This window comes from Rousettus aegyptiacus, unplaced genomic scaffold, assembly GCF_014176215.1.
Source record: "Rousettus aegyptiacus isolate mRouAeg1 unplaced genomic scaffold, mRouAeg1.p scaffold_m13_p_8, whole genome shotgun sequence".
In the NCBI taxonomy this organism is placed as follows: Eukaryota; Metazoa; Chordata; class Mammalia; order Chiroptera; family Pteropodidae; genus Rousettus; species Rousettus aegyptiacus.
The window spans coordinates 83,340,324-83,358,520 of NW_023416311.1; the positions used below are offsets into that span (position 1 = coordinate 83,340,324).

At 35.3% G+C, this 18,197-nt stretch overlaps 1 protein-coding gene across 1 annotated transcript in view; it reads right to left on the minus strand.

Moving 5' to 3' along the window:
* The window catches only part of NDUFS4 (NADH:ubiquinone oxidoreductase subunit S4), an 83,374-nt gene extending 79,771 nt beyond the window's left edge, over positions 1-3,603 (minus strand). Inside the window, exon 1 of the mRNA XM_016142362.2 lies at positions 3,461-3,603. Within this exon, the coding sequence (XP_015997848.1) occupies positions 3,461-3,558 (98 nt within the window). The 5' untranslated portion in view covers positions 3,559-3,603. The remainder of the gene's footprint in view (positions 1-3,460) is intronic.
* Positions 3,604-18,197: the final 14,594 nt, after the last annotated feature.

Consider the following 18,197-nt stretch of genomic DNA (forward strand, 5'->3'; position numbering starts at 1 on the left):
TAGATATTTATGTAGGTTAGTGACTACTTGGCTTTCACTGATCTGGCTATTACTAGAAATACTGCTTATGGCTTTCTGCTTTTCCTTACAATCACACATCTTTAAAAATGTATTTACTCCTCTATGTAAGCATTTACTTGTTATGTGTGAGCCATTGCACTAAGCGCCATGAAGTACACAAAAGTAAAATCTTTTTTCATCCCTACAACAGCAAGTGACCTCACTCCTGATATAGCTGTCCAGGTCCTAATACCTGGTCATTTGCAAATGTGTATGTGTAAAAAAGTTAGCATAGGTTGTTATGCTGAGGTAACCAACAACCCAAACACCTTTGTGACTTACAGCAAAGGTTTATCTCTTAGTCCCTTCATGTTTTATACGACCTACAAGAATCAGCTTCTGCTTTGCTCCATGTCATCTTCATTCCAGGATCTATACTAAAAGAAAAGACCTGATCCAGTATGTGTCCATCTCATAGCAGAAGGAAAGGGACATGGCAAAACAAGGGACAGCTCTTGAAGTTTCTGCGTGACAATGCTTACTAGTTAAAACATTTGACTGGCCAATCAGGTAATGATTTATGATCCTCTAATGGAAGCAAATATTTTAAACAATAATTCCATCTATCACATATCTATCACCAAGACTAATGAAAAGAAAAATATTCAGGCTATTCAAACCAATAATAAAATTAACATTTATTTAGGTAAGGTTTACTTACCTAAATGTGTGTCAGATACTATTCTAATATCTATTAGTATTAAAATATTTAATTCTCCTAAGGAGAATTCATCAAAGATGACTGTTACTGATGAAAAAGACCAACTAATTATGTTTTTTTTTAATGAGGAAAATAAGCCACACAATGAAACCTTTCAGAAGATATTTTAGAAACATTTCAAGTCCACAAAACTTGGCTTTGATATGTTCCAAAGATAGCAAAAGTAGCTGCCCTACAGAGAAGAATTTGTTTATCCAGCTTATCTGAAGTAGAAGCCAATCTACTGGTTTTAAATGCCCTAAATGTTTCTCAAATTTGAGCTGAGATAGTTTCTCATCAAGGTTTAATAAACACAGAACTCTTTGTCAATCTTAGGGCCTCTTACTTATTAGAGGTTCCTGCAGACTTATAATTTCATACTGGCTTACCTAATGCTGAAAAAGGAAACAGAGCAACAGAATAGAGCAAGACTGGAGTACAAAATAGGCCTCAAAAAAAGGTCCCACATACTCAGTCCCCGCTAAAGTCATTAACATCTGCTGCAGACCCTGAGCTACATTTGAGGTAAACATCAGACTCGGTCCATACTGAGAAGTGATGAAACTGGGCTAGGTGAGTGTAAGTGAATAGGTTTAAAGAAAACCACCACCACAAAAAAAAACACTGCATCAAATGTCCTGAGTCCTAAGTGCTGCTATTTTAAAATAGAATGACATTTTATCTGGCTTTCATATGAATATCCTAAATAGTTAAATTAACCCTGGAAAATCCCTTAGGAAAGTCAGGGAAAGTAAGGATAAATGTAGGCCATTTATCAGATTTCCCCTCCTCTTCAGTCCAGGGAAATGAGAACCACGTAGAAATTGAGACTCTAGAGCATGAGCTAAGTATCTAGATCAGCCGAACAGTCTACACTGTTTAAATATTTTTCTCTCTTATGTGTACATGATGTTGAATTTCTGTTTTTTTATTTTTTACTGATATATTATAGTTAAGTTCATTTAAGTTAATGTAGCCATTACCGGCTTCTTTCCTTCTGATAGTTCCTTTTCTCCAACACTTAATTTTTTTCACTACTCCCCTCCTAAGCAAGTGCCTTACTGATTCTACCCTCTCATTTTACTTAAGTGATCAGAAATGTTACATCATTTACGAATGTTTTCTAAATATTACAATAAAATGCTTTTTAGATGTAGATTTCTCCATTAATTAGTTCTTTTTGCACACAGAACCTTTTCAGATCCTCATTATTTAAAATCGTGAGAGGAAAAGAATACTTTAAAGATGAAAACCAAGTAACAGATAAGGGAGAAGGACCACAAATTTCCCTTAAAGAGAAATAAACAGCATAAGCTCTTCAAGAAAAAAAGTGATACGTACAGAAAGCAAAGCAAATGTGTCATCTGACTTTTGTTTAAATTAGTTTTCCTTGGCTTCTAAGTTTTTTAAAGCGTAAAACAAAAGTCATGATTTTAAATTTTATTTTCAAATCTCTTCTAACACACTCGTAAACAGAAAACTCTTTAAATCTGAATAAATAGTACTAATTATCATCAAAGTTTCCAAAATGTAATATCTTAACTACTTTAACTGCTGACAAAATGGCTGTGATATATACAGCCATGTTTTGATTAGCCATGTACCAGTGGACACTTCAAATCTGTTTTCAGTTCTAGGGCAACTGTGAATACATTATTATTTATTTGGGAATGCAAAATTCATCTCCATAATGTCTAGAACAAGAACTAAACTGAGCCACTTCTATTCAAGCCTGAAGTCAACCAATGGAGTATTTTACCTTAAAGAAATAATTTTTATTCTTTAATTTTCCATTCCTACCCCATTCACATCAGTCCATCCAGTCTTTCCCTCCTTATTTTAAGTATTTAATGTCGTCTCAACGACACGCAGAAAACACTAAATATAAGCCCTGGTTTATATTTATAAACAAACGAGCTGTGAAAATTGCGATAAAACATAATTATTCGCAGATAAAAATGCTTGTGTGTGTGTGCTGTCGTGTTAGTACTATTAACAAAGTCGGGAAAATAGGGAAATAGAGGATTAGATGACACAGTCGGTAAAAATCACCATCACAAAAATGCTTCAAGGCAAAGCAATAACAACAAAAATTTCTGAATGATTGTGAGGCTTTAATAAAATTCTGGGTGGGAAACCTTCCAGCATGACCACCAGCCTTTTAAAAGTCAATTTCCAATATTACTAGCAGCGATATTTTTACTAACATTGAATTGTAACCAAGTTTTCCTCCCAAGCAGACTGATGAATAAAATGATCTTTCTGTCCAAAAACCTAATCAACTACTACGTAAAGCAAAGATGAATTTATCTCACAAGTAAGGACTGGAGTGACAGGCAAACAGGTGCAAACCAGAGGGGTGCGGTTAGTGAGGCGAAAAACCTGCGAGGCTCCTCCCCTTCTCTGGGGGCTAGGTAGGGCTCGGCTCGCCGCCCCAGATACAACCCCACCCCACAGACCCTCTCCCGCAGCAACCGTGCAAAGGAACCAGAGGTCGTCAACCTCTCACCTCTCCGCATTCACACCCGACTCGCCTGGCCAGCGCCCCTAGATCGCCGCTAGTTCGCCCGCCCTCTCCCGAGAAAAGGGTCAACAGAGGACGCTTTCCGCGAGGCCTTCTACGGGACCCAACCAGCAGGGACCTCTGCCAAAGTGAAGAGACCCGAAAAGCTCGAAGAAGAAACCTTACAGTAGCGTTACCTGGTCGGAACCCTGGAAACGGAAATGGCAGCTACAGACGCTGCCCTTCTCCCCCACAACGCTTGCCTCAGCGCCACTGACATTGAGACCGCCGCCATCTTGCCGCAGGCAAATGCCAGGACGGATCACTGCAAGGGACAAACTTTCTTCGTTTTCAAGCTGGTGTAACTGCAACGTAACGGAGTGGGGGTGGTGGTGGTGTTTATTTTATGTTGGTTTGGTCTTTTGTTAAATATTGGAGTCTAGAAAAGAGGTGAAAGGTTTGGTTGAAAGAGATAAGTAGGAAAGCGGATAGGAGAAAAATGCAGAACTGTATTAAATGTAAATATTACCCCCATAAAGTGTAACCCTTGTTTCCTGTTAGGATTAGTTATTTACTCGTTATTTAATGAAAAAAACAATAGATCAATCAATCAATAAAGCAAAACTTTAAAATTTAAACACCTGCAACTCATAATTTTTTTTCAAAGGACTCAGAATATTTAAGGCTGAGCCCAGTGGAAGAGCCAGAGGCTCTCTGGGTTCTTGAGAACTTAAAGTAATACTTTTCCAAAGTATTGCCAGATTCAGTTTGCAAGCCCTCAGGAAAGGGCTGTATTCTGTTTGATGTTATGTAGTTGTAATGATCATTTTTTCCAAACAGAAACTCTGGACACATGGCCTTGCAAAGGACTGTTTTTTTGACGTGTGGATTTATATGAAAAAACTAATGGAACATAATATTTCATATCGCTGTTTTTCCTATAATTCCTGAACGTGTAATCATAATCCAGACACTAAGAATATTATTAATGCTCCATACATTTAAAACAAAAATTATCTTCGAGCCAAGCGTTGGAAACATGTTTGTATTGTGGGCTACTGACTTTAAGATTAACTGTGGATTAAATAAAATAAAAAGCAGGTAGGTTTGTGGGGTTTGTTTTCAAAGAGATTTTTAAGAGAGACCATGGCTGCCTTTAAAATTAAGCTCGTTAAAACATAACCTTTATTAAAAGAATAGGATTAACAGGAGGATGGGGAATGACTCGATTCTGCATTAGGACCAAATAAGAGAAAACTTAAGGAAAATGAGGAAAGAAGACTCAGCGCCGTAGTACCTAACACCAAAGAGAAAGAATATGCACAGAAAGATGAAGAAAGGCAAGGGAGTGATCTCAGAATTTTTGTGAAAACTTTTTATTTTGAAATAATTATAGATTTAACAGTAAGTTACAAAAACAGTACAGAGAGGTGTCGTGTACTCTTTACCCAGTTTCTCCCATTGAGTACATCTTTAATAACTCCAGTACAATATCAAAGCCAAGAACTTGACATTGATATAAAGTGTTTCTATAGTCCTATGTCATTCTAGCACGTGTGTCAATTCATGAAACCACTACCACAATACAGATAAAGGACTCCTACAATAGAAACTAAAAAATTTAGTATACTTGCTTTCCCATCAGTTCTTGCAGCTAGCACATGGACATGCTCAAGATCAAGGGGATCTGAAATCCCTTCTAGGAAAAAAAGCCTTCTGAAAAAAAAGGGATACACAAGGAAAAATGCCTCCTTTCCTGCCTTTGGATGCAGCTATGTGAGAGCATGATGCCTAGAACATCTATTCAGCATGAGGGGACAAGTCAAAGAACCTAGTCAACGATAAAAGATGGGAGACCAGAGAGAGGGAAAGAGCCTAGCTGTTTAATGGCATCATTGAACTTCTGAATCAACCCTGATCAAAATACCTCCAGACTTTGCGTTACATGAAATAATAAGTGGCTTAATTGTTTAACACCCCCCCCATTAGATACCATGCAGCAAAAATATCTTTACCGATGCTCTTACACAAGGAATACTTCTCTGATTTCCCTGACATCAACTCTTTTTTGCAGACCCACCCAGCACCACTTTTCTCTCCTTCAGAGCACCTCCCACGCTGCAATTTTAATGCACTCATCATCTCTTTCTCCAGAACGTAAAGTAAGTTCTCTGAAGACAGGCATCATATCTGTTGTTGCTAATCATTTTCCCAGTATTTAGCCTAGTCCTTGTTACATACTAGCCCCAAAGAAAGTGTAGAATGAATGAGTGAATGAATGAATGAAGCTAACTGAAACTTTTAAAATGTCAAAAACAAGTTGGGGAAAGTGCCTTTTTTTTATTGTTATTATTTCTTTGAAAAAGCTTGTATAAATTATTGTTTTAATTTTATTTTTTCAATTACAGTTGATATTCAATATTATATTAGTTTCAAGTGTACTTACGAAGTGATTCCTCTGGTAAGTCTAATACCCACCTGACACTATACATTGTTATTACAATATTATTGACTGTATTCCCTGGGCTGTACTTTACACCCCCATGACTATTTTATAACTGCCAATTTGTTATACAAATTCTTCATAATGTGATTATTCTCTCAGGCCTACAGATCTCATTGGTTTCTAATATTTCATCTTTGATCAAGTTCCATTTCCTGAAGACCTTGGTGGGATATCGGGGAGAGGGGCCCAGTGCTGGCAAGAGACCTGAAACCATGAATCTAGCTTTTTCTAGGTCTGCATTTAAAAAAATGAATAACCCCTTCATTTCCTTACTTCTCATATTTCAAGTACAGGATATAGGCCTTTCAGAAACCGAAATAATTTGCTATGTGCATTTATTTTTTCTCACAATTTCACCCAAACTATAGATTATACCACTAGGCTTAATAGTTGCCTAGGTCCAAATACCATTTTATTATTTCAAAAAGAAGTATTAAAATATGAATCAATTTCACTTTTTGTTTCCATTTCAAGCATGGTGGCCAAAATAAACATTTAGTTTAGTCTTTCTGATGGCATGTGAAATTTGCAGTAGATTTGAAATTGTCTGGTTTAAATTTTTCCCCTTGCACATGGGTCTTCAATAAAGTGTCCAGAAGAAAATAAATTAAAACCAGATACTTCTATCAGAAGTTTCTCATGCAATCGCTATAGATGTGAAGAAAATATCACCATCACTTATTGTCTACAAACTAATATTTTAAATCACATCTATTTTTCACTGCTAATTTAATTGAAAACCTTGAATTAATATATTATCATCTTATAAAATTATGATAGCTGGCAGAGCTATTGAGTCTTTGCCAACAAGTGAAATAATTTCTACCTATTGTAAAGAACTGCCATTTGAAGTTATTTTTGGAAATAAGACCTCAAAGAATTTGCCCACAAAAATTTGATCACATGTCTCATCACAATCTGGAGTTCCAGTCCTCAATTTTCAACTGCTAATCGGTCATTCTCATACTTGACATGTAGAAAATCAAACTAATTATATTCCTTACCTTTCTCTTACCTGAAGCAAATCTGTTCCTCCCATCCAATATTCTTTCTTGGCAAAATACTACCATCTCTCTTCCAATATAAGATGTCGTCAACTGTAAAATGCTTCATTATTTTCTGTATTATTAAGTACAAAAAAATGCAGCAGTTAAACCATGAAACGCTACTGACTATATTATATATCCTGATTTCAGAGAGGTAGACTATTGGGAAATGCACATTTTAGATGCAAAGAAATACAGTAATTGCCTAACCCAATATATTTTCTTTCTTTTGTCCTTGGGGAGAAAAAAAAAACTATTATTTATTGGTTTCTGGAATAAAGTCTTTATTTTCAGCCTCTCTATTTCTAGGAATAGCCATGTAACAAGTTCTGGCCAAAGAAATGTAAGAAAGAAGTATCATGTGACAACACCTGGGAAGCCTCTTTAAAAATAAAAAAGAGCAATTGCGTCTCCTTTCTCCTCCCCTTTTGTTTCTTCTATCATCCTGCTACCTAGATGTAAATGTGAAGAATCAGATCATGGAGACAAGATGTCCATAAGGAGCAAATAATGAGGTAGAGGGAGCCTGGCTACTCCAACCATCCTTTGATTCCATAAGGACGGCCAACCCATTGATCCTATCACCATTTCCCTATTTACACTTTCTGGATGAAGATTCTCCCCCTTACTCAGAAAAAATGTTATGGCCAATTATTATGATCTTTTTTTTTTTTTGCTTATACTCACAACTCCTTTGCCCATCTCTCACTTTCTTATACTCAGCAAAACTGCTACCTAAGTCAAATCCATCTCTATCCTGCACCTGTACCCATGCAGCTGAATACGACTAGGGAAAAGCATTAAACCATACCGATATTGCTCACTTGATCATGAACCTCAAATTGATCAATTCTGTTTGGCAATCATATTAGACTTCCCTATATTCTATGTTCATATATTCTTACCCCATTCATTTTCTGACTTTATTAGAGGACTCTTTCTAACTTTCTTCTCTCTCCTCAACCTCTGCTATCTCTCCTCCTATCCTCATTTCTTACTGATGGCTTTCCTAATTCACTGAGAAAATTGAATTAATTGAAAGAACAGTTCTTCAGACACACACTACCATACCACTTACCAAAGACTGCACTTACATACTCTTCCTTCCTTCAGTTACTATTAATGAACTGTTCATGCCTCTATCTAAAGTGAATCCCTCCATGTGTACACTAGATCACATCCCAGCATGAACCACCTACCTGAGAACATTGTTTCAGTAATTCTGCCCCTTCTTTTCCACACTATAAATATTTCATTATTTCCTGGGACATTATCCTCAGTTCACAAACATGTTGTATTTCTCCTATTTTAAAAAACAGAGCTTACCTTGACTCAATCGATCCCACCAACAACTGCCCCATTCCTTGCAACAACAATCCTCTAAAGAGTTGTCTATATACAGTGTCTCCAATTCTTCTCCCATTCGTTTTTCGATACACCCACTCATGCTTTCTCTCCCACCTCTTCACTGAAACTGCCCTTTCAAGGTCACCAATGTCCTTCCCTATTTTTAAAGCCAATCATCAATTCTCAGACTTCATGTTATTTGACTTATCATTTGACACAATTGATTATTTAGTACTCAAGACACTTATTTCATTTGGTTTCCGGGACACCTTACATCCTGGTTTTCCTCTCTATTTATGTGTCACTTCTTAGACTCCAGTGCCAGTTCCTTCTTCTCACCCCAAACGTTAATGTTGGAGACCCCCAGGACTCGACCTTGGTCTGCTTTTCTTCTCCCTCAATTTCATTCAGTCTCATGGGTTTTAAATGTCATCCATTTACCAACCACTCTCATACCTTTATCTACTGCTCATTCTTTTCTCATAAACTAAAGACTTCTATTTCCACTTCTTTACTCAATCTCCTCACTTGGATACTTAATAGATATCACAAGTGTATCATGTTCAAAACTGAATTTATGATCTTCTCAAAATCTGTTCAACCCACAGCCTTTCCCATCTTAACTAATGGCAACTTTGTCCTTTCAGTTATTCAATCTAAAAATTTTGGAGTTATCCTTGACTCTTCTTTCTTTGGTACACTAGCTCTGAAACATGTTGGGGTGTTTCTGAAAAATGATTTCATAGGACAGAGTGGCCACAAAGTCCCTATACATGAGATTAGACAACAGTCAATTGAAGACCTAAAAACACCAAAAATTGCTTTAATGACTCAACCATTAACATTGGAAGATATCCAGAAGAACATAAAATATAAAATAAAACAAAATTTGTGCAAACATTAGAGGAACACAAGCGAGTAATTTCTCACTACTATGCTTAAAGACTTGTGGCCACTTTGCATATTCCTATTTAGACAGTCAATACCATTGGCTCCTCCCTAACTTCTCTTTTTATCTCTCACCCCAGTAAATTCCTTTGGTTCTACCTTCAAAGTATAACTATCATATGACCTCTGCCCACTATCTCTTTTGCTATCTCACAGGCCCGAGCCACCATCATCTCTTGCCTAGAATGCTGCTAGAGTCTTCTAACATGTCTTCTTTTTTTCATGCTTGCTCCTAAAGTATATTCTCAACACAACTACCACAACCGTCCTTTTAAAATATAAGGCAATTCATGTCATTCCCTTGCTCAAAACCCTCCAATGGGTTCTTACATCAAAGATAATCTGGCTACAGTATCTTTCTTACCTCAGCCTCTACTGTCTCCTTCCTCATTCTGTGGTTTTCTTCAATACCAGGCATTTTCTCACCATAGGGACTTTGCATTGATTCTTCCCTCTGCCAAGAATACACTTCTCCCCAGATATCAACATAGCTAACTCCTTTCTCTCTTAAGTCTTTGATCAAATGTCACCTTTTCAATGAGGCTTTCCTTAACATACACATCAATCAATGTCCTGCCATGAAAACAGAAACCACTTTAGATATTTTATACCAGGGAAATTTAATTCAGGGAATTGTTTACACAGGTGATGGAATTGCTGAGGAGCCAAACAAGGTTGATCATAAGACAACCCAGATAACGGAATCAGCAGGAGTTGTCACCCCTAGGGCTAAGCACCACAGGGAATGGTGGTGGTGTTAGCAGACCTCTGAAGCTGGTATCTTCCAGGGAATCTGAAATAATAGCAAAGGATGCTTAATGGGGGGCTGGGACCAGAGAGAGAGGGCACATAAGTAGAATAGAATCATGGTAAAACTACTAGAGACCACCCGCAAGCTGAAGAGAGGAAGCAGATCAACATCTGCCTAAGCAATACAGATTTTATTTTTCTCTTAAACCCACAGAAGAAAATAAAAACTGTAAAATATATATGGAAAATAAATACAGTTGAGTTTATTGATTACAAACAAGATTGACCCTGTAGTAATTTGTGAACCAGACAATGTTTATCTTTGGTACATATAATTTTCTCGCATTAGTTAAGATAATGCTAACTGCTTTAACAAATAAACCCTACATTCTCAGTGGTTCATCAAAATAAAAGTTTATTTCTCACATCAATAAAATGAGGGTGTTCTCAGTCAAGCCAAGGACTCAGGATCCACCCTTCTCAAGGTCTTTGAAGAACTTTCATTCCATAAATGGATAAGAAAAGATATCATTTAGATGACAGAGAAAGTTTTTAATGGGTTAGGCTTGGAAGTGGCATCCGTCAGTCCTATCCACATTCCATTGGCCATAATTCAGTCACACAATTACACTTAACTGCAAGAGGAATTTTGGGGAAAGAAGCATATCTCTGTGCTTTGAAGGAAAAGTAAATTGACATTGATTAACACGTAAAGATCTCTGTCACAGTCTGATCTTCTGATCACCAAATATTTGTTTTCTCTTTTCTCCTTACGTATAGAAAACACTCATTCCCTTCCCAAGGAAAATAAACCAAAGTTTTATGCAGACACCACATTCAAATGAAGTCCATATTGATGTACCAATTTTTAGACTACCGACATGAACTAAAAAGACAAGTTTTATGTCCCCCGCTGCCATCAACAGATACACTCAAATTACAACGGTGGAACAGGGTCAGATAATTGTAATAATTCTGGAAGGGAAAGAATTAGAGATACACAGCCATTATTGGTCTTCACAATTGTTAAATTTTGTTGAGCAGACATTATGAAGGCCTTTACCTTGACTAGACTCCAATTCTTCTCTCTGGCTGGAAGTCCCTTTTCCATTGTCCTCTGTGGTTCCTAGACCCTGTACTCTGGAGACACTTCTGTGTCCTACATCTGAAGTGATCCCTCCTTGGCAGCTGCCCAGTTTTTTCTGCTTGTTCTCCATGTGTAAGTTTGGGTTTGTAATTGTGCTGATAGTTCAATTGCTTCAAAATTGTAGTAGATTACTGATTTATGTGCTTTTCAGTCAGTTCTATGAATCAGTAACCACACCTAAAAGTCCTTCTTTGACATAATTGTCAAGCCTCATTTATTTCTTTGCTTCCTTGCCTCTTATGATAAATAGTATTCCAGTTCAATACAGCTACTGAGTGACTCTAGCTCACTTGTTGCAGAGCAAAGATGAGACATCCCCACTGAGTTACTTCCCAACTGCACAATCGTGACTAGATAAATGGTTGTGTTTTAAACTACTAAGTGTGAGGTTGTATGTTACACAGTAATAGATAACTATATTATGCTATGCATTTTTCTCTTCTGCTAACTAGCTAGCTACCTTGAGGGCACCTGGGCCTTGGGTAGAAAGACTACATCTGTAATCTGATGTGTGCTTTTTTTTTTTTTTGCCTCAATGAGTCATATTAATGCTATTAATATTTAGGCAGAAACAATAGTCATAAACCATGACTATCCTGGGCAAACTAGAACGTACAATTGTTTTACGGCCCTTCATTGCTCAATCCTTTAAGGAGCTACACTTCCGAACTTTCTTTATCCTCTTTCATTTGTTTGCAAGCTGCGATTCTTTTCTGAGCATATTAGTTTATTGTGATAGCTTGCTGAAAGCAGTCACTCTTACTTTTTCCAATCATCTCCGCTAGAGCTACAAGTTCAGTGGTTGTATGGTCTTTCTTTGAGGTATCATTGAAAAAAGTTTTACCATGTGTTTTGTTTTTCCATATCATGATTCTCTATCTTTCTAGCCTCTGCTATCAGTTTCCTCACTTCTCGATGTTCAACCACTAATCCATGTCACTAATTTGGCATTGTTATTTTCAGCCATACTCCATTTCCAAGAAAAAAGGTTCAGTGGCTCAAAAATAATAAAAGTGTTTTTCTTACTTACATCAAGTCCAAAATAAGTATTCCTGATTCTTGGGCACGTATTCTCTAAGCAGTGTTTCTGAAATGGAGGCTTGTTCTATCTTGTGGCATTACCCTCTTCATCATAAGTTTTCAAAGTCACCACGTCCCTAGTCAGCTAGGCAGGTGGAGAAATGGCATAGAAGATCATATGTAGAAAAATTTTTTGAGCCAGTCCTGGCAGTGAGGCACATTCTATTAGCCAAATACATCCTATTAGCTGAAACTCAGTCATATAATTACACTTAACTGCAAGGAAGGCAGGAATGTATGGTTTAAATGTGTGCCTATGGAAAAAAAAAGAAAGAAAAAAAAGAAACAAGTTTTCTGGAAAGCTAGGCAGTCTCTGCTATACTAAGTCACAGAGTAACAGATAGTCTTTGTTTTCAGTTTTTCTTTCCCCTGTAAGGGATAAAGGCAAATTTGTGGATAATGTAAATGTCAATAATCTAAAAAACATTGTCTATTGAACTCTGGTAGATATTTTCTCTCTGCATTTGAATACATAGGTGGCTGATACTCTTGGAATATCCCTCTAATCAATTAATATGTACTATATAGATCTCATTCCTGCAAGGCCGGGAAACTGGTCAAATTTGTCATCTAGTCTCTGCTGGCCAGCTCTTTCTTTGGAATCATTGGCAGACAATTGTAAAGCTTATCGTTTTTTTAAATCTTTGGAGCTAAATGTGCTATTTCAATGAACTTCCTTATTGGTATGAAGACATAATAAAATAAGTAACTAGTCAAGATAGAATCAGAAATCATCTGGTTCACTTCCTTTAATTTTCAGATTTGTTTTGTGCTTATACTATGGGTGCTGGCAGTTAATAAACATAAAAAGACTATTTTCAAGGAATGCAAAAGAAACATCAGTGCTGGGTAATAAAGAGTTGACTACATATACACACAAAAAAAGAACTACTATAAACATTTTTATAATTAATTCCATTTTGAAAAAACACTTTCAAAGTCTGTCACCATTCTTTGTAGAATTTATTAAAATGAAGAACATGATAAAAGCTGTCAACAGTTTTTCTGAACAGATTAGACTTGCCTTTTAAAACTCAAAACCTAATCATGAGAGAAGATTGCTTTGTCTTCTCTTTTCTCATTGCTCAGGAGTTTCACTAAAACTGTACCCCTCTTCAGGCTTTAAAAAATTGAGCAAAAGGAGTCAATAGGTTATATTACCAGAAGGAATATTAATTTCTAGAAGACATCAAGATTCCAAAGCTTGCCTTGAAATCATCAGTCAGTCACGTGGCCCAATTGTAACAATTGAGGAAAGCAGGATGGAGCTATCCCATGCCACTAAAAGGCTTAGCATACTAATGGCCCTTTGACACTACCAGCCATTCAGAAATCAGACTTTGTCATGCTGAAGAATAGACCACTCACTCCCAACAGGAAGCATTGGGGAGGCAAACGTGACAGTAATTCCCTGTCAGATAAAACTGAAGTATTGTTTTGGATTTCATCATATGTGAAAAGAATTACCCAGTCATAAGTTTAAAATATTCTTTCTTTACCTGTTAGTCGCTCCATGTTAGTGTTAAGGTTTTGCAACAGGTTAAGGTTAACAATTTTGAGAATCTAGGTGTTTTTGAACAGGTTATAGAAATTGGAATATGGCCACCTGCACTTTTTTGATAATCTGTAAATATCACTAAAGATTACAAATACAGCTATTGAAGAGAAAAACTAATCAAGATTCAAATATTTTCTACCTTTTCTTTGTAGAAGACAGAAAATAGTATAAGCGGGGGGAAAACCAAAGTGAAAAATAATCTGTGTTGAGTTATTTTTCTTACTATTTACAATAGTTATAAATGACCTTGTAGTAAGAGACAACAAAACACTATAAACAATTCAGTGGAAAGCCAGCATAAAACCCTGTAACAGTCCATGGAAATAAGGGGAGGTAGGAAACTCACACATTAACACATCAAAACTAATTTGAAGAGGGTTTAATTGATCCGTGGGCTGTCAAAGGAAGACTTTGGCTTGTAAATTACAAGTGGTTGCCTGCTCATTACCCTTTTTCTTTTGAAAAATAGAGTGGAGAGATATTATCTTAGTGTTTTATGTTTGTATTTATTTATTATTTCCCAACTTAACTATGTATTCGGTACCTCATTTTACCCAATTATCTTTTGTTTGAATCATTTTTCAAAGGGGGAAAATATTTATTTCAGGGAGATTATCTCTTCTTCCACGAAAGAGGAAAAAACAGGTTCAAATCGAGGAGACTCCATCAAAGAGACTTGTAATCCCTATTGTGTCTGTGTATTCTTCCCATCAGTTTTGAGAATGTGATAAATATCTCTTTGAATCAATCACTGGCGTTTATTTTTCCAGGCTCTAACAATTTAAAGGTGGTGCAAACTTAGGATATTCAGACACAGTAATTTACTACATTGAGTAAAAAACTACTTGTAGTTCTTTTATTAAATGTCTTTTTGTTGTTGTTGTTAGAAGTCGATTAGTTTCATCCTCTAATTTTTATTTTATAACACTATATTTTACGGGGAAAAGAACAATAAAATAAAATCATTCTTTTTGATCCAACACATTACACTGGACCCAAGAAATAAATAATTACAAATGAAAAAAATTTTTTCTTTAAAGTTTCATTTAGCATTGAAAACCTTCCCTCCTACCATCAGCTCCTGCTTCATTCACTTGCAAAAAGATATTATTATTTTAGAGTTTTTGAACAGTAATTCGTTTGCAGCAGCATAGAATTTATTTTTCTTGATTGCTCAGTTACCAAAAATTCAAAAAAGATTAATTTTAAAATTGTAATTTGTTTATCCTGAACCTCTTGCCAAATTTCCACATGGTTTTAATTTAATGTTCATCAATTGGTGTCTTTATTACTCCATGCTTCTCTCTTAGTGAGATATACCGGGTAATTATATTTTTCATTTCTAATTAGGGAGAGTGATAAAAGTCATGAATAGATTCTGAATTATTAAATGCTTTACTAAAAGTTTTTCTAATTTTAAGAATTGTGAGAAGTTTACTTAAGAAAGAAAATTTGCATGTTTTAAAAGATAACATTATTATCTGCAGGATAAATACAGATTATAAATTTTGTTTTCTTGTCCTGGAAAAGGAGGAAATAACACTTAATTTTAAAATTAAATTTAATACTGTGGGTGATTTATAAACATCTGGGGCTTATTCACTTTCTAATAAGCACCCGTAGACATTTTACATTCTACGAAACATCTGTAGTAAAGATCTAATATTGTCAGATACCAACGAGATTATTACACACACAAAGTCTTCTGAAATAAAAATTATTTTAACATTATCCTTGATTTTTTCATGTGCTGAAATGAGTACTTAGTAACTATCTTTTACTTACCTTACCAGTTCATCTTTGACTTTTTTAAATACTGTTTTAATTTTTAGGACTTGAACATTAAGAGAATTGGTAAAATAAACATATATTTTTAAAGTAAGCATGATCGAATGCATTTTATGACATTCTTATTACTGTTTTCCTTCCCTGTTCTGTGATTTCCATCAGGTGCTGAGACACTTTGGGCAAAGTTGAAGCCTTATTCTACAAGAACAACTTGGTTTGTCAAGAATACTGAGTTTACACACTGTGTTTTCAAGACTGACTTTCTTCTTTATTGAGATAAGTTACTCCGTCCCCTCAGCCCACCAGACGTTTACTTGAACCACAAGAAAAATATGGCCAGATTTTTCTTGGAGCATCAATTTTACTCTAGTATAAATAAATTTAAACCTCATTTTGCATTAAAATTACAGACATAGTATGAAATACAATGCAAAATTCTCATTTTTTTTTTTTTTTTTAGATCAAACATAAGACTTTAAAGAAATCTCAAGATTGTGAAGGACTTCCAGATTCTTCTCTCTACAGTTAGGGTGACCAAACAGAAAAGTGTGAGAAATGCTGGATTAACCCAGAAATGTGCAATTTCTTTTCATTTCCTAACTTTATGGTAGTTCATATATATAACATTATCTTCAATGAGACTTCCTCATCCAAATTCTTGTATCTCTGACAAACCCAAGACTCTGAAGCCAGAGCTTTTTAAACAAAACAAGACCTAGAACAGCAGTATGAATTCTGTTGAAATTCGACTTGGGTGATGAATGATATTTCTAGAGGGATTGTATTACTGAGTCACATGTAAGGAAATAACACAATTATTTTTTTTCCCTTAAAAAAATGTTATTCTACTTCTAAATATATTTATTTGAAAAAAATAAAACAAGATGGAAAAAGAAAAAGAAGGAACTGAAATTTACCCCAGGTCCTACTACCCTGAGATTAACCCTCTATCACAGAGACCTCTTTCTGCATGCACACACGCACACACACACACACACACACACACACTCACATACACACTTTTATAAAAATAAAGACATACCATACTTGCTGTTCTACTACTTCATGTTCTATAATAAAATGTCACAGACAACAAATATTTCTATATCATCATTTTTGATAAATATTCTAGATTTCTTTATGCAGTGCTAAATTATTTACCTAACCATTGTTATGGCCTTTTAAAATTTCTTATTCCCACGCCAATCTCTTTAGACTGAAGCATTCTCAAGTTTACTCCAAAAATAACTATTTCTGTCATTTTATGAATTCTTGACTGAAGAATGCAAAAAACAGTCCTCATACATATTTATGAGTTTATATATACATATATGTATGTGGTTTGAAAAATGTATAAATGTTTCACATAATGTATGCATTTATTTTTGCCACATTTATTTTTGCCTCACCATTTTAAATTATTCTCTTCACAGGTTATAACAACAAAATACAAATATCCTTACCAACTTCATCAAATAATAGGTTATTTGCAAATCAAGCCTAAAAATATTCCCTGTTTATAACATAGCCACTTCCTTTGAATGATGACTTCAGAACTGCAACCACTGTCTTGAGGATGAATACACCTAACTGGATTTTAATTGTCAGTGTGATAGCACAATGTCAGCAGGTCATCCTTGATTTTCTTGTTTCTTATTTTGTGCTTTATCTTCTCATGGAGTTAGTCACCCAAAGTGAATTTCCTCTGGGGAAACTGTATGCACATTTTCTGCGTAATCTCTTGAGGTTAAAGGCTTTGAGAATCTTTGGACATAATGGAAGAGGAGAGTCCTTTGACTACAATTGTCTTAATCCTTAAGATGTTTTGTGTGTCATGAATGAGGAAGCCATCATTTCTTTTTAGGCTTCCTGAGGCAGGATCTGCAAGATATTTGCCTCTCAGAGATTATTGAGTAAGGCATTGAATAGATGAAGTTAATAATTACTAAATAAGCACATGCTAAATAAATTCTCTATAATTTTATTTTAAGGTTAATTGGTGCCCTTCAGTTATATCTAACCATATATGATACAATTTCATAATAAAAAAGACATTTGCCTTGTCGAATTAAGCAATTTCTTCAGTTGATGATATGGTATGAATTCATTACTCCTAGCTGAATTTGGAACATTCTTATTGAAAAAGAACTTTTTTCCACAATATTTTACACACAGACTTTTGCTTAATAATTATTTTGTTACCAATATCTTGGTCTTAAACCAGAGTTCATATAGGAGTCCATTATAAATAGAATCATACAATAATTTTGTGCTGTATGTAGCTAGATTTAACATAAAATCAAAGGAAAAGTTTTTTCTTTGTTTCTTTAATTGTTCCTAAAAGAAAATTCATAGACGTCTCTCCAGTTACTTAACCTGCAGAACATTGTCAAATATAATTGACATATTTAAGAACATGGAAGCCCAATGGAGATATTGTATTTCTCTTTCTGGAGCACTTTATTTTTTGTAAAGAAACTTTTACATTTCTCTAGAGTGCAGCTGCTTGCCTTTAGGTAATAAAATGAACAAGGTGACTTTGTGGGTCCCCTTTAGCCTCGTAACAGGTGGTTTTAGCAGGCCACACCAGCTTCACTTGTCTCTCTCTTACTTTTAATTTTCTCCAGAGATAGAAGAATTCTGGGACACTTGGGGATTTAATTGAACATTCTAGAAGTTTCATTTACAGAATCTATTTTTTTTTTTTTTATTCTGTCCTGCTTTGGCTCTGAGTATATAGCCAAATAAGATTTTAAATATTTGG